Source organism: Dipodomys spectabilis, unplaced genomic scaffold (assembly GCF_019054845.1).
Source record: "Dipodomys spectabilis isolate Male_0828 unplaced genomic scaffold, ASM1905484v1 ptg000544l, whole genome shotgun sequence".
NCBI classification, from domain to species: Eukaryota; Metazoa; Chordata; class Mammalia; order Rodentia; family Heteromyidae; genus Dipodomys; species Dipodomys spectabilis.
Window position 1 is genome coordinate 529,644 of NW_024871221.1, and position 13,333 is coordinate 542,976.

A 13,333-nucleotide genomic window follows, 5' to 3' on the forward strand; every position below is an offset into this window, starting at 1 on the left:
CCTTCCTGCCGGGGACAAGGAGCGAGGCGGGCCTCCCTTGCCTACACTCACAGGTGCTCTGGGCTGCAGAGGCCAGAGAGAGGCTGCGGGCGGGTCTGGGACTACAGGCAGAGGCAGCCCTGAGCTGGGAGGAGGATCCTCATCTGTGACTGTGAGCTAGTAGGGCGACAGTCCACTCACCGGTCTGCCCATCAGTGTGGCTCTGGCTTGGAGCGGGAGGTCAGGCGTGGTCTAGGGCCAGCTGCTGCCCACAGGAGCTTCCGGGCCGCCCTGTCAAGGCGGCAAACATGGGAGCTGCCTGCTGCTCCTCCATGAGGTCAGCATCACTGTGGACACCTCCCTGGGGCTCACCCCACCCTGCAGAGCCTCCTACCAAGGTCGGAAGGGTCCTAATTCCCTGAGACCCCTGACAGGTCCAGGGTCAGATCCAGGAGGGCGGGGTAGGGAGAAGGTGTGCCTGCACGAACCGTTGCACCTGCCCTCTCTCTCCATCCATGGTGGGACGGCCCCACCCCTGCAGGGTGAGGATAGGACATCTGGAGAGCCGGAGAGCCGTGGCAAGCTTCCCTGGGAGCCTTGAGCCAGTCTGACAGGCAACAGGCCAGAGCCGGCTGACCGCAGGGCCGGAGGGCAGACCGCTGCCGCTCTGTCTCCTCCCAGACCTTAGAAGCCTCACTGTGCCCTGAGTAACCCCCATTCATCCTGCAATTCTGCTACCAGAAAGCGTAGAGGGAGCTGGGCACTGGTGGCACACGCCTATAATCCTGCTACTTGGGAGGCTGCGATCTCTGATTCCAGTTCAAAACCAAATTAGGAAGTTAAGTCTGTGAGACTTTTTTTTTTTGTCAGTTGTGGGGCCTGAACTCTGGGGCTGGGTGCTGTCTCTCAGCTCTTCAGCTCAAGGCAAACAACACTCTACCACTTGAGCCACAGGGCCACTTCCAGTTTTCTGGTGGTTAACTGGAGATAAGACTCTCACAGAACTGGGTGCCAGTGGCTCATGCCTGTAATCTTGAGGATCATGGTTCAAAGCCAGCCCAGGCAGGAAAGGCCATGAGACTCTTACCTCCAATAAACCACTAGAAAACTGGAATTGGTGTTGTGGCTCAAGTGGTAGAGCGCTAGCCTTGAGCAAAAGAGCTCAGGGACAGTGCCAAGGCCTACTTCAAGCCCCATGACAAAAAAAAAAAAAAAAGCACATAGGCAACCCACCCTGAAAAAGAGGCTGAGGGCAGCCCGATGTGTAGTCAGACACAGATAGTGCCAAGGGCAGCCCTGTCCTAGCACTGAACCCCTGGCATGTCCCCAGTGTCCCTCCCTCAAAGGCACCCCAACTCTGGGACCTGACGTCAGCCAAATTCCAAATAATGGCACGTGTGCGGGAGAAAGTTAAGCATCTCAAGGGAGGCTCGCTGGGCCGTGCGTGGGTGCCAGGGGAAAGCCGCATGGAGACAGAGCAGAGATGCCAGTCACAAGCAAGGGGCCTCCAAGCCTCACCAGTGGTCCCAGCAGCTGCGAAGAGGCCCGGAGCCAGAGCCTCCCTCCCTGGCCTCCACTCAGCCTTCTGGCCTCCAGGGCTAGGAGAGAAATTACGTTTTTGTTGTTTGCAGCGCCTCATTTGTGCTTATTTGGGAGAGCAGCTGCGGGAACCTCACACGTGTGAGTCCTTGGGCTGCAAACACAAGCAGTGAGTGTTCACACTCTACCTCTACAGGGAGTGGGGTGCAGGCAGGAAGCAGGGAGCAGGGAAGGAGAGGAAGAGGGCCAGGGGCAAGGGCTCACACCAGGAAACCTTGACTACTCGGGAGGCTGAGAGCTGAGGATCCTGCTTTAAAGCCCGACCAGGCAGTTAAGTCTGTGGGACTCTTACCTTACCCACTGAAAAAGCTGGAAGTAGAGCTGTGACTTAAGAGGTAGAGTGCCAGCCTCGAGTGAAAAAGCTTGACGGGACAGTGCCCAGGTCCTGAGTGTAAGTCCAGAATCTGAATGAAAGAAAGGAAGGAAGGAAAGGAGGGAAGGAGGAAGGGGAGGGAGGGAAAGGAAAGGAAGAAGAGAAGCAAAGGAAGAAAGGAAGAAAGAGAGAAACAAAGGAAAAGGAAGTCATGTCTTCTTTTATATAAGCAAGGTGTTTTCCCAGGCTTGGGGGGCAGGCTTGGAGTGTGGCATCATGCTCCGTGACTGAGGCCTCCAAAGTTCTCTGAGCCTCAGTTTCCTTGCTGGCTAGGCAAGGGCCGTTCCTTCCTGGGGGCCACCCTTCTCGGGTCGAGCATGCCCATCTGCGCCACGAGGCTGTCCCAGGTCCTTCCCAGCGAGAGAAGGGTCCTTTGGTCCTAGCACTGACTGACCTCCGTTTCTCAGCATACCTTGTACCTGGGTGGGGAACTGGGCATGGGTGCCGGGGGTTCCTGTCTCCATCTCCATCTCTGTGGTGCTGAACAGCAGGTTCTCTTGCTGTGGCTCACGCCTGCAACAGCCCTGGGAACCACAGGTGACAGCTGGGCTGGCAGCTGCCTCTCACACAGCGTGCCCTCCCCGTGCCCCCCTCGGAGGTGCAGGGCCGGCCGAGGCTACGGCTCCGTCCGTCTCCCCGGGACAGCAGAGGCTGCGGCTCCGCCCGTCTCCACAGCCCCGGATGAGCCACCAGGCAGCGCTGGCCTACTCAGACTCCCTGGCTTGTGGCACACCTGGAACAAAACCCATAGCCTTTACGCCCTCATGTGGACCTCTACGGGGCCCTCAAACCTGCTAAGCTGGAGCCGCTGCCCCGTGGTGTGGTGGTGTGTGGGGTGGGTGAGGAGGCCTGGCTGTGCCCTTGAGGAGGAGGATGCAGAGGATGGCGGGTATTCCTTGAGGGATGGGACAGGAGGCCTCGTCTGGCGTCCAGGAAAGCCAGGTGGGTGGCCATCCCGGAGGAAGCACAGCCGGTGAAGATGAGCAAGGGCTGACCGCATAAGAGGGAAAGGCATAGCCGGGCGCTGGTGGCTCACGCCTGTCATCCTAGCTACTCAGGAGGCTGAGATCTGAGGATCGCGGTTCAAAGCCAGCCTGGGCAGGAAAGACCGTGAGACTCCTATCTCCAATAAACCACCAGAAAACCGGAAGTGGCGCTGTAGCTCAAGTGGTAGAGCGCTCGCCTTGAGCTGAAGAGCTGAGGCACAGCGCCCAGGCCCAGAGTTCAAGCCCCATGACCGACAAAAAAAAAAAAAAGAGGGAAAGGCAGTGGGAGCGGCAGGGTCAGGCTGTCCTTCGGGGACAGGAGGGGCGCTCCTGGCCAGGCCGGCAGGGCAGTGACCTCCAGGGGGCCACACCGGGCTCCTGCCCTCGCTTTCCCACGCTGCCCGGCGGGTTTCTCTCTCCCGGGCGGGAGAGTGGCGTGGGAGCAGGTGCAGGCCCCGCAGCTCCGCCCACTGGCCAGCAGGGACTTGCCTGCGGATAATAGGCCTCAGTCACTCATGAGAACCATAACCAAGACCGCTAATAAAACTCAAAGCTAAGCAGAAGCCTCAGGGCTCCCAGCAGGTGGGGCAGGAAGGGCCAGGCGGGGCATGAAGCTGGCAAGGACTTGGCAGTGAGGGGAAGCCAGCAGGCTGCAGACAGACCACTGGACCCAGGCTGGGCCGGAGGGGCCTCTGCTGGGGACACGGGGATCCTCAGCAGAGCACATCCGCTCCACCCCGAGGAGGAAGCTCCTGTCCCCCCGCCCCATGAGACGGGAGGGGAGAGCATACGGCCAGACCCCAACACCTAGGGGGCCCAGACGCAGAACCCCAGGTCTGGTCTGAAGTTGACCAATGACAGAGGAGCCGGTTCGATGGCCCAGGGCAGGCGGTGGATGGATGTTCTGACTCTGTGTGCCAGGCACCATGGTCTCGAGGCCAAGGGCCCTAGCTTCCCCTCCCTGGACCTCTCAGAGCCTAGGTTTCCTCATCCGTCACGGGGAAACCACAGCAGTGCTTCCTGCTGACCCTCCCCACGCCCTCCCGTCCTCCCTCCCATCCTGGTCCCCAGCCCTGCAGGACTCCAGTGCTCCTACATTGGCCTCAGGAAGCCATGCGCACGAGGTGGGACACTGGGCTGTGGTGAGGGAGGAGACCCCGCAGCAGGCCTCACCAACATGGTGTGGATGTTGAATCTCCCCCCCCACACACACCCCAAAAACTAAAGGCTCCAGTGTGGAGAACTCAGTCTCCAGGGCGAGGCTCAGGGGAAGGGCTCCTATGTCACAAACGATCCCTCCATTGATGGACGTGGAGGAAGTGGGTCTCGGAGGGTGTGCCTTTGGAGGGAGGGTCTTTTCTCTGGACCCCCCCCCCATTGCTTCTCGGCTTCCAGGCTCTGGCCCCACATCCCTGCTCTAACCTGCTCTAACCCCTCTGCCGGGCCGGCCCGTCTCTGCAGCAGCCTGACAGACGCTCCCACATCTCTCCAGGGTACCATTCCCTGCCTCGTTGGACGCCCTGATAGGTGGACAGAGGACGGTAGATGGGCCAGTGGATGTGGGCCGAGGGTGGAAGGACAGGTGGGTGAAATGCCAGGCTGGGACGCAGGCATCCCTGCCAGGAAGGGCCACATGGAACAGCACCGAGAAGAGGGGAGGGAGGGAGGGAAGCAGGTGCTGCAGAGCATGCCGGCACAGCTCAGGCCCCTCACAGGGCAGCTGGGCCTTGCTCCACCCCTCACCCTCCCCAGCCTTCTTAGTCACCGGGCTCACGGAAGGAACACCTTCCCAGGTGGCCGGCCAGGCGGCCCGGCGGGGCCCAGTGGCCACCTCCCCCAGGTCTGACTCACAGCTAGCTCCAGGTTCTCACGGGGAGCAGAGGGGGAAGCGGGAGGGAGGGAAGCAGGCCCAGGACCCTGTCCTTTGTCACAGAGGCAGGGGGTGTCCAAGCTCCCAGTTTGTGCTGTGCCACCCCATAGCTCTGTGCCCTGCTCTGAGCCTGGGTCTCTGCTAGGAAACGGGCTCCCAGGCCCGAGGGCACGGCACAGAGACACCTCCAGGCCCACAGCTCCAAAATGAGGCTTCTCCAGGGGCACGAAGGCCAAGGGTGGGCGTGGGGCGCGGCGGCCCCAGGCATGGGCAGTCTTCACAGGGGTGTCAGGGGCCCAAGAGGGAGAGAGGCAAGGAACTGCCTCCCTCCGCCCCCTCTGGCAGCGTGGCGTACCTGTACCTGGCGTCATCTGATGGGCTGGGGCGGTTGTTCTGGAAATGCAGGCTGGGGTTGCTTATCATGGAGATCAGGGGCGGCGGGGGAGGGCACTGGATGGTTAGTGAGGGGGGGCAGTGCCCAATGGCTCAGACATTCCATCTCAGAAGAGTGAATGCTCGCGGGGAAAACAAGGCAGCCTAAGTCTCACAAATTCTAGCCAGTGGAGGACCTCAAGGAACTCGGCTCAGGTCAGCTGGCTACCAAAGGGCCCATGCTGAAGGAGGTCCCTGGGGCACTCATCCAAGGAGAAAGTCGGGTGAGGGGCCAGCAGCCCGGGACACACTGCTTAATGGGGACAGACAGATCTTCAGTTTGGGAAGACAAGAGAGTTCTGGAGATGGGCAGGGTGATGGCGGGCCAACAATGTCAATATAATACAATTATTCAAGCTCACTCTTAAAAACCGTTAAGAGGTGCTGGGCTCCATAGTTTACACCTGTGATTCTTGCTACTTTGAGGATGGTGTTCCTGGCCAGCCAAGAAGGGAGACAGACTTCCATCCATCTAAATAACCACAGCAAAATGGCTAGAGGTGTGAATCAGTGGTAGAGCACTTGTCTAACACACACAAGGCTGATTTTAGACCTCAATACTGCACCCCCCCCAAAGGTGAAGATGGTGTTGCAGTGGGACTAGGAGGTACCCCCAATGCACCTGTGTTAAAGGCCGGGTCTGCAATGCAGATGTGAGCCTTGAGAGGTGTCTGTGTCCAGAAGGCCCAGCCACATCTCTGGGCCTGCTAGGAGGTGCAGCCTGATTGGAAGATGCAGGCCAGGGGGCGTGGCTTGTTCTCACCCTTTCCTCTCCCCCCTGCATCCTGGCTGCCATGAGGAACAGCCTCTCCCACCATCTAGTACCTGGCGTCAGGCTGCCGTGAGCCTCTCCTTCCTGCTGCTCTCGAGGACTGTGCACGAGAAGCTGGCTACTCCAATCGTAAATGTTACTTGTGTGCATTTAGCACAGTGGAAGGGGGTTGATGGGCATCAGATTCTATCGGAGCCAAAGCTGGCAAGGTGGCCTAGCACCCAAAGGCCCTGCCATCTACCCAGCACTGGAGGAAAAAAAGTGATGTCATCCTAGCTACTCCGGAGGCTGAGACCTGAGGATCACTGACCAAAGCTAAGCCTGGGCGGATTAATCAATCCTTTGGGCTCTTATGTCCAAGCAGCCAGCCAAAAACTGGAAGTGGAGGTGTGGTTCAAGGTAAAGCGTCAGTCTTGAGTGAAAAAGTTAAACGAGAGCTTCAGGCCCTGAGTTCAAGTCCTAGTACTCAGCATAGACAAAGGAACGAGGCGGAGGGAAGCTGAGTAATCACAGGAAACAGCACCCAGGGCACAGCACCCAGCAGCTCAGCACTGGGCATCTTAACTGGAGCCTGGAGCGGTGGGGAGAGGCAGGAAGAGAATTCAGAGGGTGGGAAGGTGTCACAGGTGCTGTGAAGTGCAGTGCCCCCTGGAGGGCCGTGGGAAGTGCAGGAGGGGCAGGGCTCTCAGATGACTCAGTGACCTTTCCAGACCTCTCCACACCTCACCCACGGCCCTCATGGCAGCCCTGGGAAGTCGGGACCAAACAGGAGAAAACAGGTTAGAAAGAGCTGTGGAGTGGGTCTGGGCAGAGCCACTGCAGAGCCAAAGTCCCCAGCTCAGGACGCCTGGAGCACTTAGGTGAGTGCATGAGGGAAGAGGGCTGGAGCAGCCTGTGCAGACATGGGGGTAGAATCTCCTTCCGGGGGGCCTGGGCAGCACAAAGTACTGCTTCCGGGTCACAGTGGTACTTGAGCCAGGGGTGCTGGGGAATCACCTGGGTCAAAGACCAAGGTACAAACCCGACCCTGTGGGGAAGGCCAGTCCCTTCCCCTACCCCTGGGCCTGTCTGGCTGAAAGCATGAGCTGCTGAGGTGGGGGCACGCGGGCGGGCCTTTTATCACGGCTAGGTACTTATTTTTACTCAGCAAATAGACTGAGCCTTTCTCAGATGTGGCCACAGGGGAGTGGGCAGGGCAGGGCAGGCAGCAGGTGCACACGGGCTGATGGTAAGAAGTGCCTGGGTTGGGCCCCGGGCAGGCCGCCTGATGGCTGTACACATCACCACCGAGGACAGGGATGTGGCCCAGGCCCTCATCCTGGGGCAGCACCATCCCAAGTCTCGCAGTGGAGACCAGTTTTGAGCAGTGAAAGGCTGGTCTAGACAGACATCTGGATGTAAGCTCGTGCCTGTAGCGGCTGTAAACTATTAATCACCAATAAAAGTTCCAATTGGGAGAAGCGTATAAAACTAGCATACACTGGTGACAACTGGGCGTGGCAGGGCCCGAGCTCAGGGCCTCAGCTCTATTGCCATCAGTGGCCCGTGTCCAGCTCACCCTCTTTTGTCACTTGGCTTTGGCTAAGTGAGGACAGCCATCCCTGGATCTGTGTGACTCGTGTGTCTAGCTAGCACATGGCTCAAGAACAGCGCGCTGGGGGCTGGGAAGGTGGCTCAGTGGCAGAGCACTCGCCTCGCATGCCCGAGGCCCTGGGTTCCATTCCTCAGCACCACATAAGCAAAAAGAAAAAGCTGGGGGTGGGGGGAGGTGTGGCTAGGAAGGTGGCTCAGTGGTAGAGCGCTCGCCTTGAGCTGAAGAGCTGAGGGACAGTGCCAGGCCCAGAGTTCAAGCCCCACGACCGGACCCCAAAAAAAAAAAAAAAAAAAAAGAACAGCAGACTTCTGACAGAAATGGCTTTCCACCGCACATTCCCACGGGGGGAACCCTGTCTTGGTGCCTGCAGCCTGAGCACAGGCCGCCCCAGCCATGCTTGCCCACCAGCTTCTGGGCCCTCGGCCAGCGGGGGCCACAACAGCCAACTACATGACTCAGAACCCTAGCGTGGAAGTCATAATAGGAAAAAGCAGGCAGAGCCCGGCCTCTAAGGCAGAGGTCAGCCTGTGCTTCTGGCCGCTGGAGGGGGTAGGAGACAGGAGTCCCAGGGTCACTCTTGGCAGGGAGCTGGGGAGGCAGTGCCTGGGGGCAGGACAGCTGGTCCTCCTAACCTCCTCCCCCCCTAACCAGGCACCATAGGGCAGACCTGCCCCTTCCCAGCCCTGACTTGGCAGAAGGGCTTCTGCACTGGGGCCCTGTCCCGGTGTGGGCCCAGGAGTGTCAGAGGGGTGCAAGTGGACTGAGCTCCAAGATGGCGGCAGTGCCCAAGTCACAGAATGCGGTGGCCCAAGAAGCTGAAGCAGCCCCAGCTTTCAGGCAGGAAGGGGGGTTGCAGACCTCCACCAGGCAACGGGGAGCCCTGGGGCCAGGCGAGAAGGTAGCAGGGCATGGCTGTGAAGACCCAAGGGTGGAGGCATTCGCTGGAGGGAGAGGTGGCGAGGGTGGGAGCCTGGTGAACAGTGGGGGCTGTGGGCTGGGAAGGTGGCTCAGTGGTAGAGCGCTAGCCTTGAGCTGAAGAACTGAGGAACAGCGCCCAGGCCCAGCAGGGTGAACAGGTGCTTGTAAAGTAGAAGGGAGCGGCTCTCTGGCCAGGCTAGACACCCCCATGAACAGATACCTACGTGCAGGAGAAGGGCTGCCAAGTGAGCCTCCGACTACCAGAAACACAGACCACAGAATTATAGAGAGGAAGATTTTTTTTCCTTTGGTTCCATTCCTGGGGCTTGAACTCAGGGCCTAGGTGCTGTTCCTGAACTTCTGTGTTCAAGGCTGGTGCTCTACCACTTGAGTCAACAGCTCCAGTTTGTTTTTTTGGTAGTTAATTGGAGATTAAGAGTTTCACACTTTCCTGCCTGGGCTGGCTTCAAACTGAGATCCTCCAATCTCAGTCTCCTGAGTAGCTATGCCTACAGACATGAGCCAACAGTGCCTGACCATTTGTGCTTTCTTTGAGCCATGATCTTGCTATGTAGCCACGGTTGGCAACCTGCCTGTTTCTGTCTCTAGAGTGCTGGGATTACAGGCATTCACCAACACACCTGGCTGCTCCTATTCACTTTCCCTTTTGTTTTAGGAAGGACCGGCACGGTGCTAGGATGGCGGTATGCCCAAGCGCCACCTTGAAGGGGATGTATGTGCAAGTTTGCCCATCGCTCTGCTTGTGGCTTGGCTGCCAGGGGCTGCCCCATCTTCTCCCTGTCCTGGGGAAGACCAGCAGTGGAGTCTTGGGATTCTTAAAGCCTTGTCCTGGCAGAGTCGGGTGCCAGGGCAGGTCGGGGGCCTGGAGGGCCTTTAAGGCTCATGTCCCACCTCAGTGGAACAGTGCTCCCTCGGACCGTGGCTAAGACCTTAGCAATCCTAGATCACAGCTGGCATTAATGATGTTTGCCTGGCTTGTCCCTGGTGGCAAGGTAGCCTCTGTGACAGGGTCAGTGTTCACTGCTGGTGGGCGTGAACCCTGAGAAAACGCCTTTCCCTATCCACACGAGGGTTGAGCACTTGGTGGGCTCCGTATCGCAGGACATCAGCTGCAACAGCACTCGAAGATGCTGGGAATGAGAAACAGGAATCCCGCGGCACAGAGGGCCCCAGGGCCGCGGCACTTGTGGGACTGACACAGCCTGAGGCGCAGAGGGGCTGCTGCAGCCACAGGCCCTGCCCTTGACAGCTCTGCTGCGAAGGGATTTGGATTGGAGGCCTTGACAAAGCAACGATGGAACTGGTCAGGAAGACCAGGCCCTCCGTCCCGCACAGCCACCGCTGTTCCTGCTTGGCAAGCTGCCGGGGCCCTGAGCGCATGGACGTTCTGACTCCTGGACCGGGAGGCCACCCAACCCTGCAGTCAGGTCCACCGGAATGCCCCAGGCCAGCAGTGGAGACAGCAGCAGGCTGACGTGGGCTTGAGAGTCAGATGTGCTGTAGTCCGGCTCAGGTCTGTGAGGTGCTGGGCTGCCAGGGAACCTCCATGGTAGCCATGTCTCAGTCCCATGACATAGAAGACACAGCCTCGCTCTCATTTCTGGATGCCAGGGCCTGCTGCTCCTCCTCCACCAGGTCAGCTACTAGGTTCATCTGGCAGGCCCTTAGCGCCCCCACCAGGCGCTCCACGGTGGCGTTCTCCCTCTCTGCGTCCTTCCAGATCCTCAGCGACTCCCTCACGCGCTCCATCAGGCTGCGAGGGTACCTTTCCTCGATGCCATCGATCCTGGTGTCTGAAACCTTCAACTGCCGGGCCAGTCTTCTCCAGTCTCTCCCGACGTGGTCACAGACAATATCAAAAGCCGCCCGCAGATCTAGGAAGGAAGGAGCAGAACAATAGAGGGCGGTTCTGGCATCTCACCCAGGGAGGCTGGCCGGGCAGGGTCCTCTGAAGCTCTTTGTAGGAGTGACTAAGGGAGGGCCCTGAGATGGCCAGCTTTACAAGGCACACAGGGGAGGCACGTGACCATGGGGGCAGAGCCGGACCTTGGCCGAGAGAGGGGAAATAAGGCAAGGCCGGCCCTTGGACCTTCAGGAGCGTGGCCCTGCTGACACCTGCCTCTTCCCATTTCTGGCCTCTACAACTATGTCACAACAAATTCTGACACAACAGACTTCCGGTTCTCCCAACCTACGGGGCGGGGCGGATATGTCGGGCGCAAAGGTCGGGCACAGACAGGGCTCCAGGGGCCCCCAGCCCCGCTCCCTCCAGGGTCCCCCTGCTCCCAGCCCCGCTCCTGTAGGACCCCCCGCCAACCTGCGGCCCCCCCCAGCCCTGCTCCCTCCAGGCCCCCCCCCCCCCGCCCACCTGCGGCCCCCGCAGCCCGGCTCCCTCCAGGGTCCCCCGCCCCCAGCCCCGCCCCCTCCAGGGTCCGCCCAGCTCCCTCCAGGCCCTCCCACCTGCGGCCCCCCCCAGCCCCGCCCCCTCCAGGCCCACCTGCGGCCCCCGGCCCCGCCCCCCCCCCCCCCGCACACCTGCGGGCCCCGTCCCCCCGGCACCGCCCCCCGCCCCCCCCCCCCGCGCCGCCCGCCCACCCCCCGGCCCACCTGCGGCCCCCGGCCCCGCCCACCCCCCCCCCCCGGCCCACCTGCGGCCCCCAGCCCCGCCCCCCGGCCCACCTGCGGCCCTCGCCCCGCCCACCCCGGCACCGCCCCCGCCCACCTGCGGCCCCCAGCCCCGCCCTCTCCAGGCCCCCCTGCGGCCCCCCAGCCCCGCCCCCCGGCCCCCAGCCCCGCCCCCCGGCCCCCCTGCGGCCCCCAGCCCCGCCCCCCGGCCCCCCTGCGGCCCCCAGCCCCGCCCCCCCGGCCCACCTGCGGCCCCTGGCCCCGCCCTCTCCAGGTCCCCCTGCCGCCCCCAGCCCCGCCCTCTCCAGGCCCCCCTGCGGCCCCCGGCCCCGCCCCCCGCCCCCCTGCGGCCCCCAGCCCCGCCCTCTCCAGGCCCCCCTGCGGCCCCAGCCCCGCCCTCTCCAGGCCCCCCTGCGGCCCCCGGCCCTGCCCTCTCCAGGCCCACCTGCGGTCCCGCCCCGCGCCCGGCCCCGCCCACCCCCAGGCCCACCTGCGGCCCCGCCCCGCCCACCCCGGCCCCGTCCCCCCGCGGCCCCCGCCCCGCCCACCCCGCCCCCTGCGGCCCCCCCCCCCGCCCCGCCCACCCCTCCCGGCCCACCTGCGCCCCCGCCCCGCCCACTGCGGCCCCCCAGCCCCGCCCCGGCCCCGCCCCCTGCGGCCCCCCAGCCCCGCCCACCCCTCCCGGCCCACCTGCGGCCCCCCAGCCCCGCCCACCCCTCCCGGCCCACCTGCGGCCCCCCAGCCCCGCCCACCCCTCCCGGCCCACCTGCGGCCCCCCAGCCCCGCCCACCCCTCCCGGCCCACCTGCGGCCCCCGGCGCCGCCCCCCCCGGCCCACCTGCGGCCCCCGGCCCCGCCCACCCCCCTGCGGCCCCCCCAGCCCCGCCCACCCCTCCCGGCCCACCTGCGGCCCCCGGCGCCGCCCCCCCCCGGCCCACCTGCGGCCCCCGGCGCCGCCCCGGCCGCCGCCCCCGCCTCGAAGTCGTCCAGGCGCCGCAGCAGGTCGTGGCGCCGCAGCGAGCCGAGCAGCTCCCGCAGCAGGCCCAGGCGCCCGGGCTCCAGGTCGCTCTGCTCCAGCAGCACGGTGAAGAGGTCCAGGCCGCTCTGCACGCGCTCCAGCTTCCGCTTGCCCACGCGCCCGAGGCACAGGAACTTCAGCTCCGTCAGCTCGGCGCTCGACAGGCCGGTCGACACCGAGTGCAGCAGCACCAGGAACGGGTCCATGGCGGCGGTACCGGCCCTCGCCCCGCCACCGGAAGTCGCCGCGGGCCTTCCTGCCCGACGTCTCGCGAGAACCTGGCGGCCTGCGCATGCGCCCCGCGGGCGGGCGTAGCGGTTTCCGCCCGGACTGGGGCACGGCCACTTCTGCGCATGCGTCCTGCAGTGCGAGCTCGGTGTGCTGCAGTCAGTCCCTCCCGCGGCCCTACTGTGTGCAGGGTTGGTGCGGGCCCGAAATGGTAGCCGCCAGTCCCGCGTGTGCCAATCGCGTAATAACAATAGACAGCAACGTTTGCAAATAGGTGGCCAGTGTGCGTGTGCGCGCGCGCGCCTGTGTGCCGGCCCTGGGGTTTGAACCCAAGGCCTGAGCGCTGCCCCTGAGCTTCTTGGCTCAAGGCTAGCGCTCTGTCCTTGCAGCCACACCGCCACCGCCTGCCCTTTTGGTAGTTAGAGTCTCACAGACTCTCCTGCCCGGGCTGGCTTTGAACCGCGATCCTCAGAGCTCAGCCTCCTGGGCAGTTGGGATGACAGGCGTGGGCCGCCGCGCCTGGCTGGGCGGCGGGGATTGTTCTGTCTTCTTTTGCTTCTTCTATGGCCTCAGCATTTCCTGGGTCACTCTTTCATCCCTTTGGTTTGGTCTCTCTCCTTTCCCTGCGGACTCTTCCTACACTCTTACTCTCTTCTTTCCTCCTGTTCTCTCTCCTTCCCTCCTCCCTCCCTTTCTCCCTCCCTCCTTCCTTCCCTCCTTCCTTTCCTCCTCTGTCCCTCCATCCCTCCCTCCCCTCCTTCCCTCTTTCAAAGAAGGCGTGTCCTTCTGGATCAGATGGACTGTCAAACACCATCTCCAGTATGTGCAATTCTACCGCAAGCGTGTGACACTGCAGCAGAGGCCTCGTCCAGGCCCAGCGGCTGCGTGGCTGCCCCACTGCACAGCCAAGGAGACTTAT

At 62.7% G+C, this 13,333-nt stretch overlaps 1 protein-coding gene across 1 annotated transcript; it reads right to left on the reverse strand.

The window, feature by feature from the left end:
- Nucleotides 1–9,024: 9,024 nt before the first annotated feature.
- Fadd (Fas associated via death domain) lies at nt 9,025–12,413 on the reverse strand. Its single transcript, XM_042670371.1, has 2 exons — nt 12,107–12,413; nt 9,025–10,418 (listed from the first exon to the last, which is right to left on the reverse strand). Exons 1-2 carry the CDS (start codon nt 12,390–12,392, stop codon nt 10,105–10,107), a joined length of 600 nt encoding a protein of 199 aa, XP_042526305.1. The 5' UTR covers nt 12,393–12,413; the 3' UTR covers nt 9,025–10,104.
- Between the last annotated feature and the right edge of the window lie 920 nt (nt 12,414–13,333).